Here is a 15,592-nt window from a genome sequence, read left to right on the forward strand (position 1 = left end):
ATAAATAAATAAATAAATGGAAGTTTTTAATTAAAAGAATCGTACAAGAGTGACCCCCACCATCCAGACTCCACTACACTGCCTCCAGCTGTCCTTCTCTACCCAGGTCCACCACCTCAGCATCTTTTTCTGCACATCTACTTGCTCCATAGGCCTTGGGCACCTTCAGCTCCCTGGAGGATCACATGGAAAGTGGGGTACCCACCTGCACAGGCATGCCCAGCTCCAGTTTCAACCCAAAAATAGGGTCAATGAAGATGGTGACAGCAGGTTCTGAAGGATCCTGGACAAAGTGTTCCAGAACAGCGTCATGCTCCTCTGTCCACTCGGCATCTGCCAGTCCGGTCAACATAGCTCGTGAGAGGAAAAGGGGCTTCTACAGAGAGACACATGCCATCAGCGCTGTGCGGATAAGCCATTCTCCCTCCACAACTGCACACCTGACTTGGGAGGGGAGCAGAGATGCCAGAAAGCTGAGGAAGACTGAATGATAGGTTTCAAGCTTTTGAAGGAAGGAGACAATAGACTCCCCTGCCTCCGGGAACAAAAGCAGAATGTGTCACAGAGGGAAATGATGGGCTATTATCTTCCCCAAATATTTCCCTTCTGCCTGTGGCTGTGATAATGCATTCTCTAGCATTCTCAGCTTCGGAGGGAAAGATGAATTAAGGGAACAAGGCTATCAGCCTGGACCAAAGAATTAGGAGCAATGAGGTGCCGGTGTGGGGAGGGATGAGGTCGGCAGCAGTTGCCCCTTCAGGGTGCTGCAGGGTGAGCTGCTAACAGTCAATGGGCACAGCAGTCAGGCAGAACAGAGGGGCACGCGAAAGGAACACGGCGATTAGATGGAAAAGAGACCCTAACTGTGGAGAGGACACGGCACATCTGTAGAGTGCAAGGTAAAGAAACTGGGCAATGTGGAGACGTGGTTCTGAAGACGGGAACGCCACCCTGTCCTTCCTCCAGCCTCCCTGGAAGATGAGGAAGAATCACAAAGTTCCCCCCAAAAAGGAGATAATAGACAATTTTCTAAATGCTTTCCTGAACAGGGTGTGGGTGAACCAGTGAGAAACTCCAAGCCCAATAAATACCAGGCCAAAAGACAGACAGGGCACATCAGCTTTCTAAAAATGCAATCATGAAAACATGTCTGTTTTACTTGAAATCAAAGAATATAAAAATAACAAAGATGGGCCTGAAGAAATGACTCAGCAGCATTGACTGCTCTTCCAGAGGTCCTGAGTTCAATTCCCAGCAACCATATGGTGGCTCACAACCATCTATAATGAGATCAGGCATACATATAGACAGAATACTATATATATATAATAAACAAATAAATCTCTTTAAAAAATAACAAAGACATCATTTATTGTATATTTTTGTTAATATGTACTAAACCAACACTTCTTAGTCTGGATATAGTTTTAGACTTTTTTGTTTTGTTTTGTTTTTCAAGACAGAGTTTTGCTTTGGAGCCTGTCCTGGAACTAGCTCTTGTAGACCAGGTTGGTCTCGAACTCACAGAGATCCACATGCTTCTGCCTCCCAAGTACTGTGATTAAAGGCGTGTACCACCACCACCCGGCATGCTTTTAGGCTATTAAGGGCATATTACAATCTGGTTGGGAAAACTTTGTCTTATGTATTAGAAATATGAGCAATGTTCTTTTCTCTTAGCATTCCTATTTATTTAATTTCTCATTTTTAGTTTATGTGCGTGAGTGTTTTGCCTGCATGTATGTCCGCACACTGCTTACGTGCCTGGGACCCAAGGAGGTCAGAAGAGGGTGTCAGACCCTCATCAAACAGAAGTGACAGATGGTTGTCAGCCACCATGTGGATACTGGGAATCAAACCCTGGTACTCCGGAAGAGCAGCCAGTGCCTCTTAAGCACTGAGTCATCTCTCCAGTCCACTCTTAGTATCCTTACTTATTCTTATTAATGTTTGGTAGCTCCATGTACAGAGATCCAGCTTGAGGAAATACTGAGTACTTCAGTGTGGGTTTCCTGGCACTCGCCACAGTTACTATGAGGATAAAACACTGCAAACAACAGAATGACCAAGAATAACAGTTTAACTTGAGGTGCTTGTGTCTAACAGGACACACATGGCTACTAAAATGGTATCTGGGAGACTGAAGCAAGAGAACTGAAAACTGAAGACCGAATAAGCTGTGCAGTGGGACCTGCCTCCAGAAAACGAAGGCTCCGAGCCCTTGGGTGTGGGCTCACCCAAGCACTCATCACCTTGTCACCTTAGCAGGCGGGGCTCAGCCAAGAAGGCAGCAAATGTGAGGCCAGCTGGAGCTCTCCTGGGAGTGTGGGGCTAGCCTAGGCTACAGGCCGTTTCAAACAACCAACCACAAAATCTAAAAGCAAGGTACAGTGCTCGTGTACCGCCTGGGTTTGGGTCCCAGCACTGTGAGGAGGGATATTGTAATTGGCTGGGTTTGTGCATTTATGCTGTTTTACTTTCTCGTTGTTTGCTTGTTTTTCTTTTGTCTTTTTGGTTATTTGAAGCAGAATCTGGTTTTATCCATATAATCCTCCTGCTTCGGCTTCCCAAGTGCAGGGATGGCAAATGTGTGCCATTTCAGCTGGCATCACTTTTTAGTGGGTAGTCATTGGTCTCTTTTCCTCTTTTAGAAGAGGAAAGTCACCAGGTGGTGGTGGCGCATGCCTGTAATCCCAGTACTTGGGAGGCAGAGACAGACAGATCTCAGTGAGTTCCAGGCCAGGATGGATTATTCAAAATGAGTTCCATGGCAGACAGGACTGTTATACAGAGAAACCCTGTCTCCAAAAAAAGGGGGAGGGGGGCTGAAGAAATGGCTCAGAGGTTAAGAGCTGCTCTTCCTGTGGTCCTGAGTTCCATTCCCGGCAACCACATGGTGGTTCACAACCATCCATAATGAGATCTGGTGCCCTCTTCTGGCATGTCTATACATAATAAATAAATAAATCTTTTTTTTTATGGTTTATTTAACTTTATTTTATTGCATTGGTGTGAAGGTGTCAGATCCCCTGGAACTGGATTTTCAGACAGTTGTGAGCTGGCATGTGGGTGCTGGGAATTGAACCCGGGTCCTTGAGAAGAGCAGTCAGTGCTCTTAACCACTGAGCCATCTCTCCAGCCCCTAAATAAATAAATCTTAAAGAAGAAGAATGCAAGGTTGGCACACTGTTCCTCTCACCTACGTAACTACAGACAAGGCTACATCCTACTTAGAAGAAAGACACGGCTTAGTGCCCATTTCTCATGGTGACTAGGGCAGACTCTATCAACTCCTCAGTCGAAAGAGAACTGCAGAAGAGAAGGGAAGAGAATATCTTAGAAATTACTAGCCAGGTAGAACAATCTCTACCTGTTGGTTCAATGTTCAACTTCTTCAGATGTCCACCCATAAGACCAGTCGATCAGGGTTGACCCAAGGTGGGGGAAAAAGATGATCTGAGTCCCCTACTCATGAACTGGCTTTGTGGTGAGCAGGTCACCATCAGGGAGAGAAGTGGGAGGAAGTGACAAACTGGAAGGAATTCCTCATACGTTGTCCTACCCACCACTGAGGCTTCGGTTCCTTGGTTATTGGGAGGAATGTGATCCTTGGGGGAGGTGAGAACCTACCACATCTACTGAGGTATCCAATTCTTTCCATACTTCAGGTTCCTCTAGGAGGTGCTCTGGGGAGAACCAAGATACAAAAGTGAAGTCAGACACAGGAACCACATTACCCAGAAATCCCACTTCTAGATTGTATCTGGAAATCCCACTTCTAGAAAGTCCCCCGAAAAATCCCACTTCTAAGAAGATAGTCCCAGAAATAATCCCACTTCTAGATAGTCTCGGAAATCCCACTTCTAAGAAGATAGTCCCAGAAATCCCACTTCTAAGAAGACAGTCCCGGAAATCCCACTTCTATAGTCCCGGAAATCCCGCTTCTTAGAAGATAGTCCCGGAAATCCCACTTCTAGATAGTCCCCGGAAATCCCGCTTCTAGAGAGTCCCCAGAAATCCCACTTCTAAGAAGATAGCCCCAGAAACCCCACTTCTAAGAAGATAGTCCCGGAAATCCCACTTCTAAGAAGACAGTCCCGGAAATCCCACTTCTAGATGGTCCCGGAAATCTCACTTCTAAGAAGACAGTCCCGGAAATCCCACTTCTAAGAAGACAGTCCCGGAAATCCCACTTCTAAGAAGATAGTCCCGGAAATCCCACTTCTAGATGGTCCCGGAAATCCCACTTCTAGATGGTCCCGGAAAGCTTGAGAGCAGGAACTTGAGGAGTCTGCTGATGTCCACAGCAGCACTGTTCAAAATGGGGATGGTTAGAAAAGGGCAAGGGCTGTAGCTCAGTCGTCCATTACCTGTCGAGCATACGTGAGGCCCTGGGTTCCATCCCTAGGACTGAGGATGAAGGTGGGAGAAGACAGGGAAAGAAGAGGAGCAGAGAACAGCCCAAGTCCATTAGAGCTATAGTCAAATAAACAGAAAGTGCTATCTATCTACAGAGTGCTATTAATCACTGTTAAAACAAAATGAAGGTAAGACTCATGCTATAACATAGTTGAACCTTGAAAACTTTATGCTAAGTAAAAAAGAAGTCAGATATGTCAAAGCACATTATTGTGCAATCCCACCTACAGGAAATGTCCAGCAAAGAAAATCTATAAAGAGAATAGATTAGTGACATTCAGGATCTGAGGGAGAGCTGCTAAATACAAGATTCTGAGTGGAGGGTCGAGTTCTTTCCTCGCATGGACAAGGCTCTGGGTTTCATCCCCAGCAACCACAAAAGAATGAACCATTAATTAGCCATTTAAGCCAGATGTGGTACTCATCTGGTAATCCAAGCCCTCGGGAGACTTAGGCAGGAGGACTGCCCTGAGTGCCAAGCTAATGTGGATTACAAAGTAAATCCCTGCCTTCTCAGAATAAACAAACCACCAGCAGGGCACACTGAGTCACCCTGTGATTCAACACTCGGAAGACAGTCAGGAGAATGACACAAACCTAAGCACTGGGTGGGATCTTGTCTCAAAAGATAATTAAATGAATAAAGTAAAGAGAGGACCTAAGGAGGAATCTTGAGAACCCGTGTGAAGCAGAAGGCAGTACTCCAAGCTTCTGTAATCCCAGCTTTGTCAGACGGGAGCATCTCAGAGGCTCCTGGACCAGTTAGGCTGGTGTGTGCAGCAGAAAAACAACAATGAGACTTTGTATCAAAGAAGGTGGAAGACAAGGACCAGCCACGAGGTTGTTCTCTGACCACTGTGGCACACTGTGGCATGCATCCATCGCATTCACAAGCCCAAATGTGTATACACACACACTCACACACACACAGACACACACGCAAACATAGATACATACACATACACACATAGACACACACACACGCATGGTAGACACACACACATCCACAGACACATCCACATACATAGACAAACACACCCACACACATACACAGACACACACACATACATAGACACCCACGCACATACACAGACACACCCACACGCATACACAGACACACCCACACGCATACACAGACACACACACGCATACACAGACACACCCACACACATCACAGACACACCCACACACATCACAGACACACCCACACGCATACACAGACACACACACATGCATACACAGACACACCCACACGCATACACAGACACACCCACACACATACACAGACACACACACACATCACAGACACACCCACACACATCACAGACACACCCACACGCATACACAGACACACCTACACACATACACAGACACACCCACACGCATACACAAACACACCCACACGCATACACAGGCACACACACACATCACAGACACACCCACACGCATACACAGACACACCCACACACATCACAGACACACCCACACGCATACACAGACACACCCACACACATCACAGACACACCCACACACATACACAGACACACCCACACGCATACACAGACACACCCACACGCATACACAGACACACCCACACGCATACACAGACACACCCACACACATCACAGACACACCCACACACATCACAGACACACCCACACGCATACACAGACACACCCACACACATCACAGACACACCCACACACATACACAGACACACCCACACACATACACAGACACACCCACACACATCACAGACACACCCACACACATACACAGACACACCCACACACATCACAGACACACCCACACACATACACAGACACACCCACACGCATACACAGACACACCCACACACATCACAGACACACCCACATGCATACACAGACACACCCACACGCATACACAGACACACCCACACACATACACAGACACACACACGCATACACAGACACACACACAGATACACACATACTGCATTGGTTAGGGTTTTGTTTGTGGTGTTGTCATTTTGTAACTTGACACAGAGTCACCTGAGCAGATGGACTCTCAGTTGAGAAAATGCCACCATCAAACTGGCCTGTAGGTAAGTGGGGGGGGGTTGATGAATAATTGAGGCCAGGGAGCGTCAGCTCACTGTGGGTGGCCATCCCTGGGCAGGTGCTTCTGGGTTGTATGAAAAAAAGTAAGCCAAGCCGGGCGGTGGTGGCGCACGCCTTTAATCCCAGCACTTGGGAGGCAGAGGCAGGTGAATCTCTGTGAGTTCGAGACCAGCCTGGTCTACAAGAGCTAGTTCCAGGACAGGCTCCAAAGCCACAGAGAAACCCTGTCTCAAAAAACCAAAAAAAAGAAAAAAGAAAAAAAAGAAAAAAAGTAAGCCAAGAGGCTAAGCTAGAGTGACGCATGGTCAGCATTAAGAGCTCTGGCTGCTCTTCCAGAGGACTCAGGTGTGATTCCCAGCACCACATTGTAGCTAACACGCATCCGTAACTCCAGTTCCAGATGACACTTTCTTCTGGCCCCTGTGTAATACACAGATATACATGCAAGTAAAACCTCCATACACATTAAAAAAATAAATAAATCTAAAGGGCAAGCTGGGTGAGCCACAGTGAGCAGCATCATTCCTCCATGGTCGATGCTCTGGTTCCTGCCCCCGGGTTCCTGCCCTGCTTGAGTTCCTGCTTGGCTTCTCTTAATGATGGACTATGATCAGGACATCTAAGCCAAACGAGTCATTCCCTCCCTAGGTTGGATTTGGTCAGTGTTTTATCACAGCAATAAAAGTCAAACCAAGCTGAGCGATGGTGGCGCACACCTTTAATCCCAGCACTCAGGAGACAGAGGCAGGCGGATCTCTGTGAGTTTGAAGCCAGCCTGGTCTACAGAGCAAGTTCCAGGACAGCTAGCACTGTTACACAGAGAAACTCTGTCTTGAAAGACAAAACAAACAAACAAAAAAGGTCAAACCAAAAGGCATACATATATACATATATAAATGCATACATACACATACATTAAATATAAACACATGCATGTGCACAAACACACATATACACTCACAGGGGGAAAAAAGCAGAAAAGATTCAGGAGTCTCCTGGCACTAATTTGTCAAGGCGCTTAAGTGGCTTTCTTTCGGGAGGCAGAACTGTTCTAAAATTAGACAGTACTGGCCGGCGGTGGTGGCGCATGCCTTTAATCCCAGCACTTGGGAGGTGGAGGCAGGCAGATCTCTGTGAGTTCGAGACCAGCCTGGTCTACAAGAGCTAGTTCCAGAACAGGCTCCAAAGCCACAGAGAAACCCTGTCTTGAAAAACCAAAAAAAAAAAAAAAAAAAAAATTAGACAGTACTGATGGTTGGTTGTATAGCTTTTAAATACGTCAAAAACCAGTGGGTTGTATGTTTTAGGGTCCAGCCTCTTGACCGTGGGTTGCAACCCCACGTGGGGTTGCATAACAGAAGATGGGGCAACAGGAAGAGGTTTCTGATCAAAATTAATTTAACAGCCAGCAAGAGGGCGTGGCGGGTCCAGGTCCTCGCCGCCACTGGTGCTCTGAGTCTCATCTCTGGGCTCCAACACCTTGTCCTCTGCCCTCACCTCTGGGCTCCAACACCTTGTCCTCTGCCCTCACCTCTGGGCTCCAACACCTTGTCCTCTGCCCTCGCTCCCGCACTGTGGCACATGCACACCACATGCACACACAGAGAACAAATAAATAAAAATGAAATATAATAAGTTTTCTCTTGAAAACTTAGAAAATCAAACACACAATGAACCCAAGATGCGTCCCACTGCCCATGCTGTATCCTGCAGGTTCACTGCAGCCTTGATCCAAAACACATACACACACACACCACACTGCACGTACCGCCAACACGTTGCCAACCAACACTGCGTGAGACACCTCAGCTCAGATTGGAGAATATTGTATGTTATGAATTGCAGGATTTTTACTATACACACGAAGTTTTCTGTTCTTGTAAAAACATAATGGTTTAATTATGGAAAACAAAGACCTTAATATTTTCCTGGCATCGATCCTCAGCATGTAAGTATCAAATGAGTGTATCTTTGGATTGTGTTCTATTAACATGTTTGATTTTAAAATTGCTGTATGAAACCCAGGAATGGTGGTGCCCACAGTTACATATTCCCAGCGGAGAGAGAGCAGAGGTAGGAGAAGCAGCTCAGGACCAGCCTGAGCCTCATATGATCATTTAAAAAACATGCACACTAGCACTCAGGAGGCAGGAACAGACAGATAGGTCTCTGTGGGTTCAAGGCCAGCTGGTCCACACAGTGAGTTCCAAACCACATAATGAAACCCTGCGTATATATATGAGCACATACTTCTCTTGCTGTGTTTGATGTCCAGCACACGTGCTAGATGGCTCACAGCTGCCTATAACTTTCTATGCCTCTGGTCTCCTCAGGCATATGCACATACATGAACAATACCCATACACAGATGCACACACATATACACAATAAGCCATTAAAAATAAAATAAATATCTTTAAAAAAAAAAAAATGCTGGTGCTGGCAAGATAACCCAGTAGCTAAATGCACTTGCCCATTGAGTCTAAAGCCCAAATCAAATCCCAGGAGCCCACACTGGAAGGAGGAGAGAACGGCTCTGTACACAGGTGCCACAACACACGCAGGAACACAGGCACACATCCATACAAATAAATAACAACAATCATAGTGCTGCCGGGCAGTGGTGGCAGCACACACCTTTAATCCCAGCACTTGAGAGGCAGAGGCAGCTGGATCTCTGTGAGCTCGAGGCCAGCCTGGTCTACAGAGTGAGTTTCAGGACAGCCAGGGCTGTTACACAGAGAAACTCTGCTTCCAAAAACAAAACAAAACAAAACAAAAAAGACTTAAAAGTGTAAAATAGTATGTAACATAGGGGCTAGGGGATGCAGCTAAGTTGGCAGAGTGCCTGCGTAGTAGCATGTATGAACCCCTGGGTTTAATCTTCAGTTGGCACATTTCTATAACCCCAATACTCAGAAGGTGGAGGCAGGGGGATCAGAAGTTGAAGGTCAACTTTGGCTACACAGAAGGTTGAAGGCCAAGTTGGCCTACAAAAGTAATGCAACATGGTTGGTATGGAATCCCTGACTGTCATTCCAGAGAGTTCCAGAACAATATTTAACAACCAAACTTTTATTACTGTATTTCTGTAGTAAAATATCTGACTATGTAAACTAAGTGGCTTGAACAGGTCATAAATACCTTTGAGTCAGTCTAGGTTAGGCTTCACCACCAAGTAAGTTTAGATGCCAGACTTTATAGGGTTGGGAATTTTCAAGTTACAGATTTGAGGGGTTTTTTAAAAATACATTATTTATTTGCGTAGGGGTGGGGCAGGCACAAGGGTACCACAGTGTGCACGACAGTGAGGGACAGCTTGTAGGAGTCGCTTCTGCCCTGTGTCCCAAAGGTGAACTCGGGTCACCAGGCTTGGAGGCAACTGCCTTTAACCTCCTAGCCATCTTCCCTGTGCCTCGTTAGAGCTTTTCAGACGTACAGAAAAGCAGCCATAAACCTGACTAGAATTTCCCTATTACTGGTGACTGAAAAAAACCTAAGGAAAGGACATGAGGGTTCAGGGTGTGGCTCGAAGGTAGAATGTGTGCCCACGCCCAGGGTTCAACTCCCAGTACCGTAAAGAAGAGTACTTAATTTCTAAATTTTATTTATTTATTATTATTTTATGTGTGTGGGTGTCTTGCCGGTGGCATGTATGTCTGTGTACCACATGTGTACCTGGTGGCTATGGAGGAGAGAAGTCATCAGATCCCGTGGAACTGGAGTTACAGTTGTGAGCCACCATGTGGGTGCTGGGAATCAAACCCAGGTCTTCTGGAAGAGCAGTCAGTGCTCTTAACTGCTGACCCATCTTTCTAGCCAGAAAATTTATTTTTTAAGATTTATTGTGGGGCTGGAGAGATGGCTCAGAGGTTAAGAGCACTGGCTGCTCTTCCAGAGGTCCTGAGTTCAATTCCCAGCAACCATATGGTGGCTCACAACCATCTGTAATTTGATCTGGTTCCCTCTTCTGGCATGCAGACAGAACACTGTATAAATAATAAATAAATAAAATTTAAAAAAAAAAAAAGATTTATTGTGTGTGTGTGTGTGTGTGTGTGTGTGTACATGTGCCTAATAATACATCCTTACAGTCCAGAAGAGGGTAGCTGATGCCCTGCAGCCAGAGACAGGCAGTTGGGAGTCACCTGACTTAGTACAAGGAACTGAACCCAGGTCTTCTGCAAGATCAGTACAAGCTTGCAATGGCTGAACCATCTCTCCAGCCCTGCCCCCACCACAATGTAAAACGGCTGTCAAGGAGCTGGAGAGGATTCGGTCAGGGAAGAGTTTTCTGTGCAAACCTGTGCTTGGATCTCCAGCATCCATGTGAACAGCTGGGTGTGCACCCTTAGAACTCCATTGTTGGGGAAGCAGAGATGAAAGCATCCCTAGGGCTTGCTAGACAGCCAGTCTAGCCAACCAGCAAGCCACAGGTTCACTGAGAGATCTTGTCTGAAATATTAATAAGAAGAAGCAGAAGAAGAGAATATTTGAGCATGACACCCAATGTTGTCGACCTCTGGCCTCCACACCCATGTATGCACACACATACACAAATACACACATACAACACACATATGTAAATAGATGTCATTTTTTTTTTAAAGCAAGGGAATCTAAAGAAATGGCTCTGGGGTTAAGAAAATAAACTGCCCTTGAAGAGGACCCAAGTTCCCACCATGCACATAAAATGGCTTACCTATGACTCCGACTCCAGAGAGTAAGGCACTCTCTCTGGCTTCCTCTGACACTGTACTTATGTGCACAAACACACACACACTCACAATTAAAAGCCTTTAAAAAATAAATAATTTTTTAACGGGTAAAAGCTTTTAAGAGCCAGGTATGACAGTGCATGTCTTTAATCCCAGCAGGTGGATCTCTTGTTCCTTCAAGACCAGCCTGGTCTACACAGCAAGCTCCAGGACAGGCAGGACTACATATAGAGATCCTGTTTCAAAACAAACATTAAAAAGAAAGGAAAAAAGTTTTTTAAAAAAGAGAGACAAGTTTTCTGTGGTGTCTGGAGGCTAGTGCATCCATTTTGAAGTATTTCCCCTTTGTTTCTCAGATTTCTCCAAACCACACCTTCCCTGCTGCCTCCCCTGGCTCCCCTGGTAGCAGGCTTCGTGGAGCCAGCCAAATTTAAACTGCTTTTAACTGAGCACATGACCCATCAGAGACGATATCGCTGCACTCGTCTGTAATGCTAGAGCCTAGAGGGAGTTCATGGGTCTTTCCCCTAGACCTGCGCTCAATTTCTTAACCACCAATATTAATACTAGTAAGGATCTAGGAATGGTGGCTTGGGTCTGTAGTCCCAGAATCTGGGAGACCGAAAAAGAAAGATAAAGAGTTCAAAGCCCTGCCAGGAAAACCCCCACCTCAGTGTGTGTGGGGGGAGGGGGGGCTAGCATGCCCACAGCCCCAAGTCTATTTCCAGTACAGGAGGATACTAGCTGGCAATATAGCTCAGTGGTAGAGCACTTGCCTGACATGTATGAGGCCTTGGAGGAAGAGGGGGTGGGGAAACGGATCAGCAGATAAGGGTGCTTGGCACCAAACGTGGGGACTTGAGTTGGATCCCTAGAACCCACGCTGCAGAAGGGAAGAATCAAGGCCCACAAGCTGTCCTCTGGCCTCTACATATTCACCGTGACATGAGCAGGCACACACACAACACACTAAATACAGAATAAATAATGTAATAAAGAGGGGTGGAGCAATTACTCAAGGAGTTAAGAGCATTGGCTGCTCTTCCAGAGAACTTAGGTTTGGTTTCAGCAGCCACGTGGGGGCTCACAGTCTGTATTCGAGTTCCAGGGATCCGATGTCCTGGCCTCCTCAGGCACCAGACACACATGTGATGTGCTCAGACAAACATGCAAGCAAGACCTTTATACATATAATAAAATAATCATCATCATTATTAAATAAATAAATGTAAAAAAAAAAAAAAACAAGCCAAAGATTCTCTTTCCTTACAGGATACTAACAATATCAGCGAACCCCATTCGAAAGGTGAGGGTTACACCTGGCTCCCTGTCTCATGTCCATCGGACAGAGATCTAAAGGGAAGACGATTGGCGGCAACCAAGCCCCCCAAGCCCTCCAACCACGCTGGCTCCAGGAGCAAATCCACGAGAGGCAGCCTATTTAAGCTCTTTGTTCCCTCCATGTAGGCTTCTTTTCCTGTCACCCTGAACCTGAACCTCCACAATCTACCAAGTCTCTGCCAAGATGAGGAAGAAAACACAGGAGCTTTCAACAGATGGTGGAAGGCGTCAGCCGGGCTTAGGATTCAAAGGGTGGCAAAGCAGGCTGGGTCTCCATGGTGATGGGCTTAATGGAAGAAAAACACTATTTGTTTTGCCACCCAGGGTGAAAATAGGAAAAAGGAAGAGATCAAACCCTCTACAGTGGGGTGGGAACAGCCAGAACACTTGAAATGAGGAAGAGGCTAGAGAAAGCATTGGCTGGTGAACTCCTGGTACGCTGATGGGAAATTTAAGACAGAATAAATAGGAGGCTGGCCAGGAAGGAGACACGTGCACATATAAAAAGAAAAGAATAAACAGAAATGAGTAGGGCAGAGGTTCTGCTGAAGTCTTAAGATACAATGTCACATTAGCCTGCTTCTTGGTCCTGCTCCCCAGCCCCAAAACACTCCTGAGTTGGGCATGGTGGTGCTCACCTTTAATGCCAGGATGTGTAAGGCAAAGATGGGCAGATCTCTGTTGAGCTCCAGGCCTGCCTGGTCTACATAGCTAGTTTGACACTACACAGAGCTACACAGAGAGACCTTGTCTCTTCAAGAAGCCTCTTCAGTCTTCCCTGTCCTGCATTTCTAAGTACCTTCTGCTACAGCCAGCACTCACCAGATTCCTCCTTGGTGGACTCAGGCTCTGGCTCCGGGTCAGTAGAGAGCAGGGCAGCCTCAGCAGCTCCCGTGGGCACAGCAGATTGAACAGCTCGGCCAGCTCGGCCTGCCCGGGCACCTCCCCGGCCACCCACTTTTCGCTTCTTCTCAGTTTTGCTAGACATCTTGAAGGCAAAACCTGCAGGTACATGGGTGCCACAAGTCCACCCCCAGATCCACCCTAATCCAGCCTCCCAATAGACACAGTCACTTTTGGATTCAGGTACCGAGTGAGACACCTAAGACGATCATCTTTTCTGGGGATACTGACACCCTGCTATGCACTCAGGGCCTATACCCAATAGAACCTTGAGCTGTGGGTTACGGTAAAGTGCTTGCCTAAATGTGCAAGGCCTGGGTTGGACTTCAAGCACTGAATTTAAAAAGGGAGAGGGACCATGGAGTCCTTGGTTTTTTTCCCTGGGATAACCCAAATTTCTCCAAAGAATCAGATTAAAAATCAAAGCCTGGGACAGGTCAGATGGTTCAGTAAGAAAAGATGCTTGCCAACAAGATTGATGATCTGAGTTCAATCCCTGGTACCCACATGCATGTTTGCATGCAAATGTGTACACGTAAACTAAAACAAATCTTTTTTTTTTTAAGATAACAAAGACCCCGCTAATGAGGAGTATGGGAAGTGTTCAATCATCAGGAACAAAGCTGAGGTATGTTCACCCAAACCTTCAGCCACACCACCTTACAGGATCCTGAATAAGAGAAGGCCCATGAAGTGGGAATAGGGACTCCACAGTTCCCACCCATCGTCCTTGTCACTGGGTCGAGGCACTGACTCAAACCAGGACGACCTTCCTGGGTACCTCCTTTCCTCCCTATTTAAATAGAAAAGCGCTCCTCCTACACACACTAAAATCTCCACAGCCTGAAACAAAGAACAACATTTGCACAAGACACTTTAGTTTTTAACTCCTAAAGGGTGGGGATCCTGTTTTGTGTGTACTGTGAATTCTTAAGCCCCGTCAGTTAAGTCTACACCAAGTACAGAACAGCAGGGTCACTAGATTCCAAAAGTCCTTGAGAACAGTCTGGGACCAAGACAGAGCAAAAGCCACCCAAATAATGAATTTCAGATTGTGCAGTGGTGACTAGGAATTGACGACACGAGAAAGACCCTGTCGGTGCTCAAATAAATGGGTGGGAGAGAGCAACCCAGGCAGGACCCAGAATCCCCAGGAACACACTTTAGCATCCTAGGCACTCCTTCTTCCTTCAGCGGGGGCTTGGCAGCCACCTGTGGCTTCCCCTCCTCATCCCCACAGGCTGCCACAGGCATTGATCATGGGTTATGAATTTCAAACTTGAAGCATTTGTACTTTGCTCCAAGGAAAACCGTTCCGTTAAGCCAACAAATCAATAAAACCAACTACAAGAATGCGGCTTCCTTCATCAGCCTCAGGGGAAACGTCTAGCTCTGCAGAGCCTCAAACTGGAGCCTCAGGAGACATCATAGTGGGGCCCACACTACAGGTATGAGGAAGAATTGTCCCAGTCCGAGCCTCCCTGGGGTTGCTAAAAAAAATACTTCAGGGCCCGCCCGCTCCCCAAACTGGTCACCAGTTGGCAGTATCTCCCTCACACAACTGCCCCATCTTGACTGCACCCCTAACTGCTCCTCTTCCTCTTGCCCCACCAGATGTCCCTTCCCACGCCTTCTCTGTCCCAGTTCCTGCTTCCTCCACAGCTGCTGCTCCTGCCCTATAGCTGTCCCTTCTCCCCAGCATTCTTTCCTTCCCTCTGCCCCGACACACACCTCACAACGCCGACCCTTTCCTCCCTAGACCGACGGTTGGGTCACACCAACCAAGAAGCTGCCCCGCGTGGCCCTCCCGAGCCCGCGCCTGCTTGCACGCGTCGCCATGGCAACCCGGGGCAGGGAGCGTAAGTGGTAGGTCTGCGGAACCTGCGGGCACTGCGCAGGCGCACTGCCCTGCGGCCCCACCCCACGAGAGTCTTTCCCGCGTGGACCTGAGACATAGGGCAAGGGTGCCTAGGGTTTCGACAGCTACTAAATCTGGGGGCCGAAGGTGCGGGGTACGGCTCCGGGCTGGATTTGAAGACTAAGCTGGAAGGGCTGGGACTGAAAACAATGTGACACCGTCTCGCAGGACGTGGAAAAGACGGGGGACCC

At 47.1% G+C, this 15,592-nt stretch overlaps 1 protein-coding gene across 1 annotated transcript in view; it reads right to left on the bottom strand.

Moving 5' to 3' along the window:
* The window catches only part of Dnah2 (dynein axonemal heavy chain 2), a 125,813-nt gene extending 110,488 nt beyond the window's left edge, over positions 1-15,325 (bottom strand). The window contains exons 1-5 of the mRNA XM_057774390.1: positions 15,215-15,325; positions 13,403-13,582; positions 12,559-12,570; positions 3,631-3,674; positions 206-376 (exon numbers count right to left, since the gene is read on the bottom strand). Coding sequence (XP_057630373.1) covers positions 206-376; positions 3,631-3,674; positions 12,559-12,570; positions 13,403-13,568 — 393 coding nt within the window. The 5' untranslated portion in view covers positions 13,569-13,582; positions 15,215-15,325. The remainder of the gene's footprint in view (positions 1-205; positions 377-3,630; positions 3,675-12,558; positions 12,571-13,402; positions 13,583-15,214) is intronic.
* Between the last annotated feature and the right edge of the window lie 267 nt (positions 15,326-15,592).

Source organism: Chionomys nivalis, chromosome 7, assembly GCF_950005125.1.
Source record: "Chionomys nivalis chromosome 7, mChiNiv1.1, whole genome shotgun sequence".
NCBI classification, from domain to species: Eukaryota; Metazoa; Chordata; class Mammalia; order Rodentia; family Cricetidae; genus Chionomys; species Chionomys nivalis.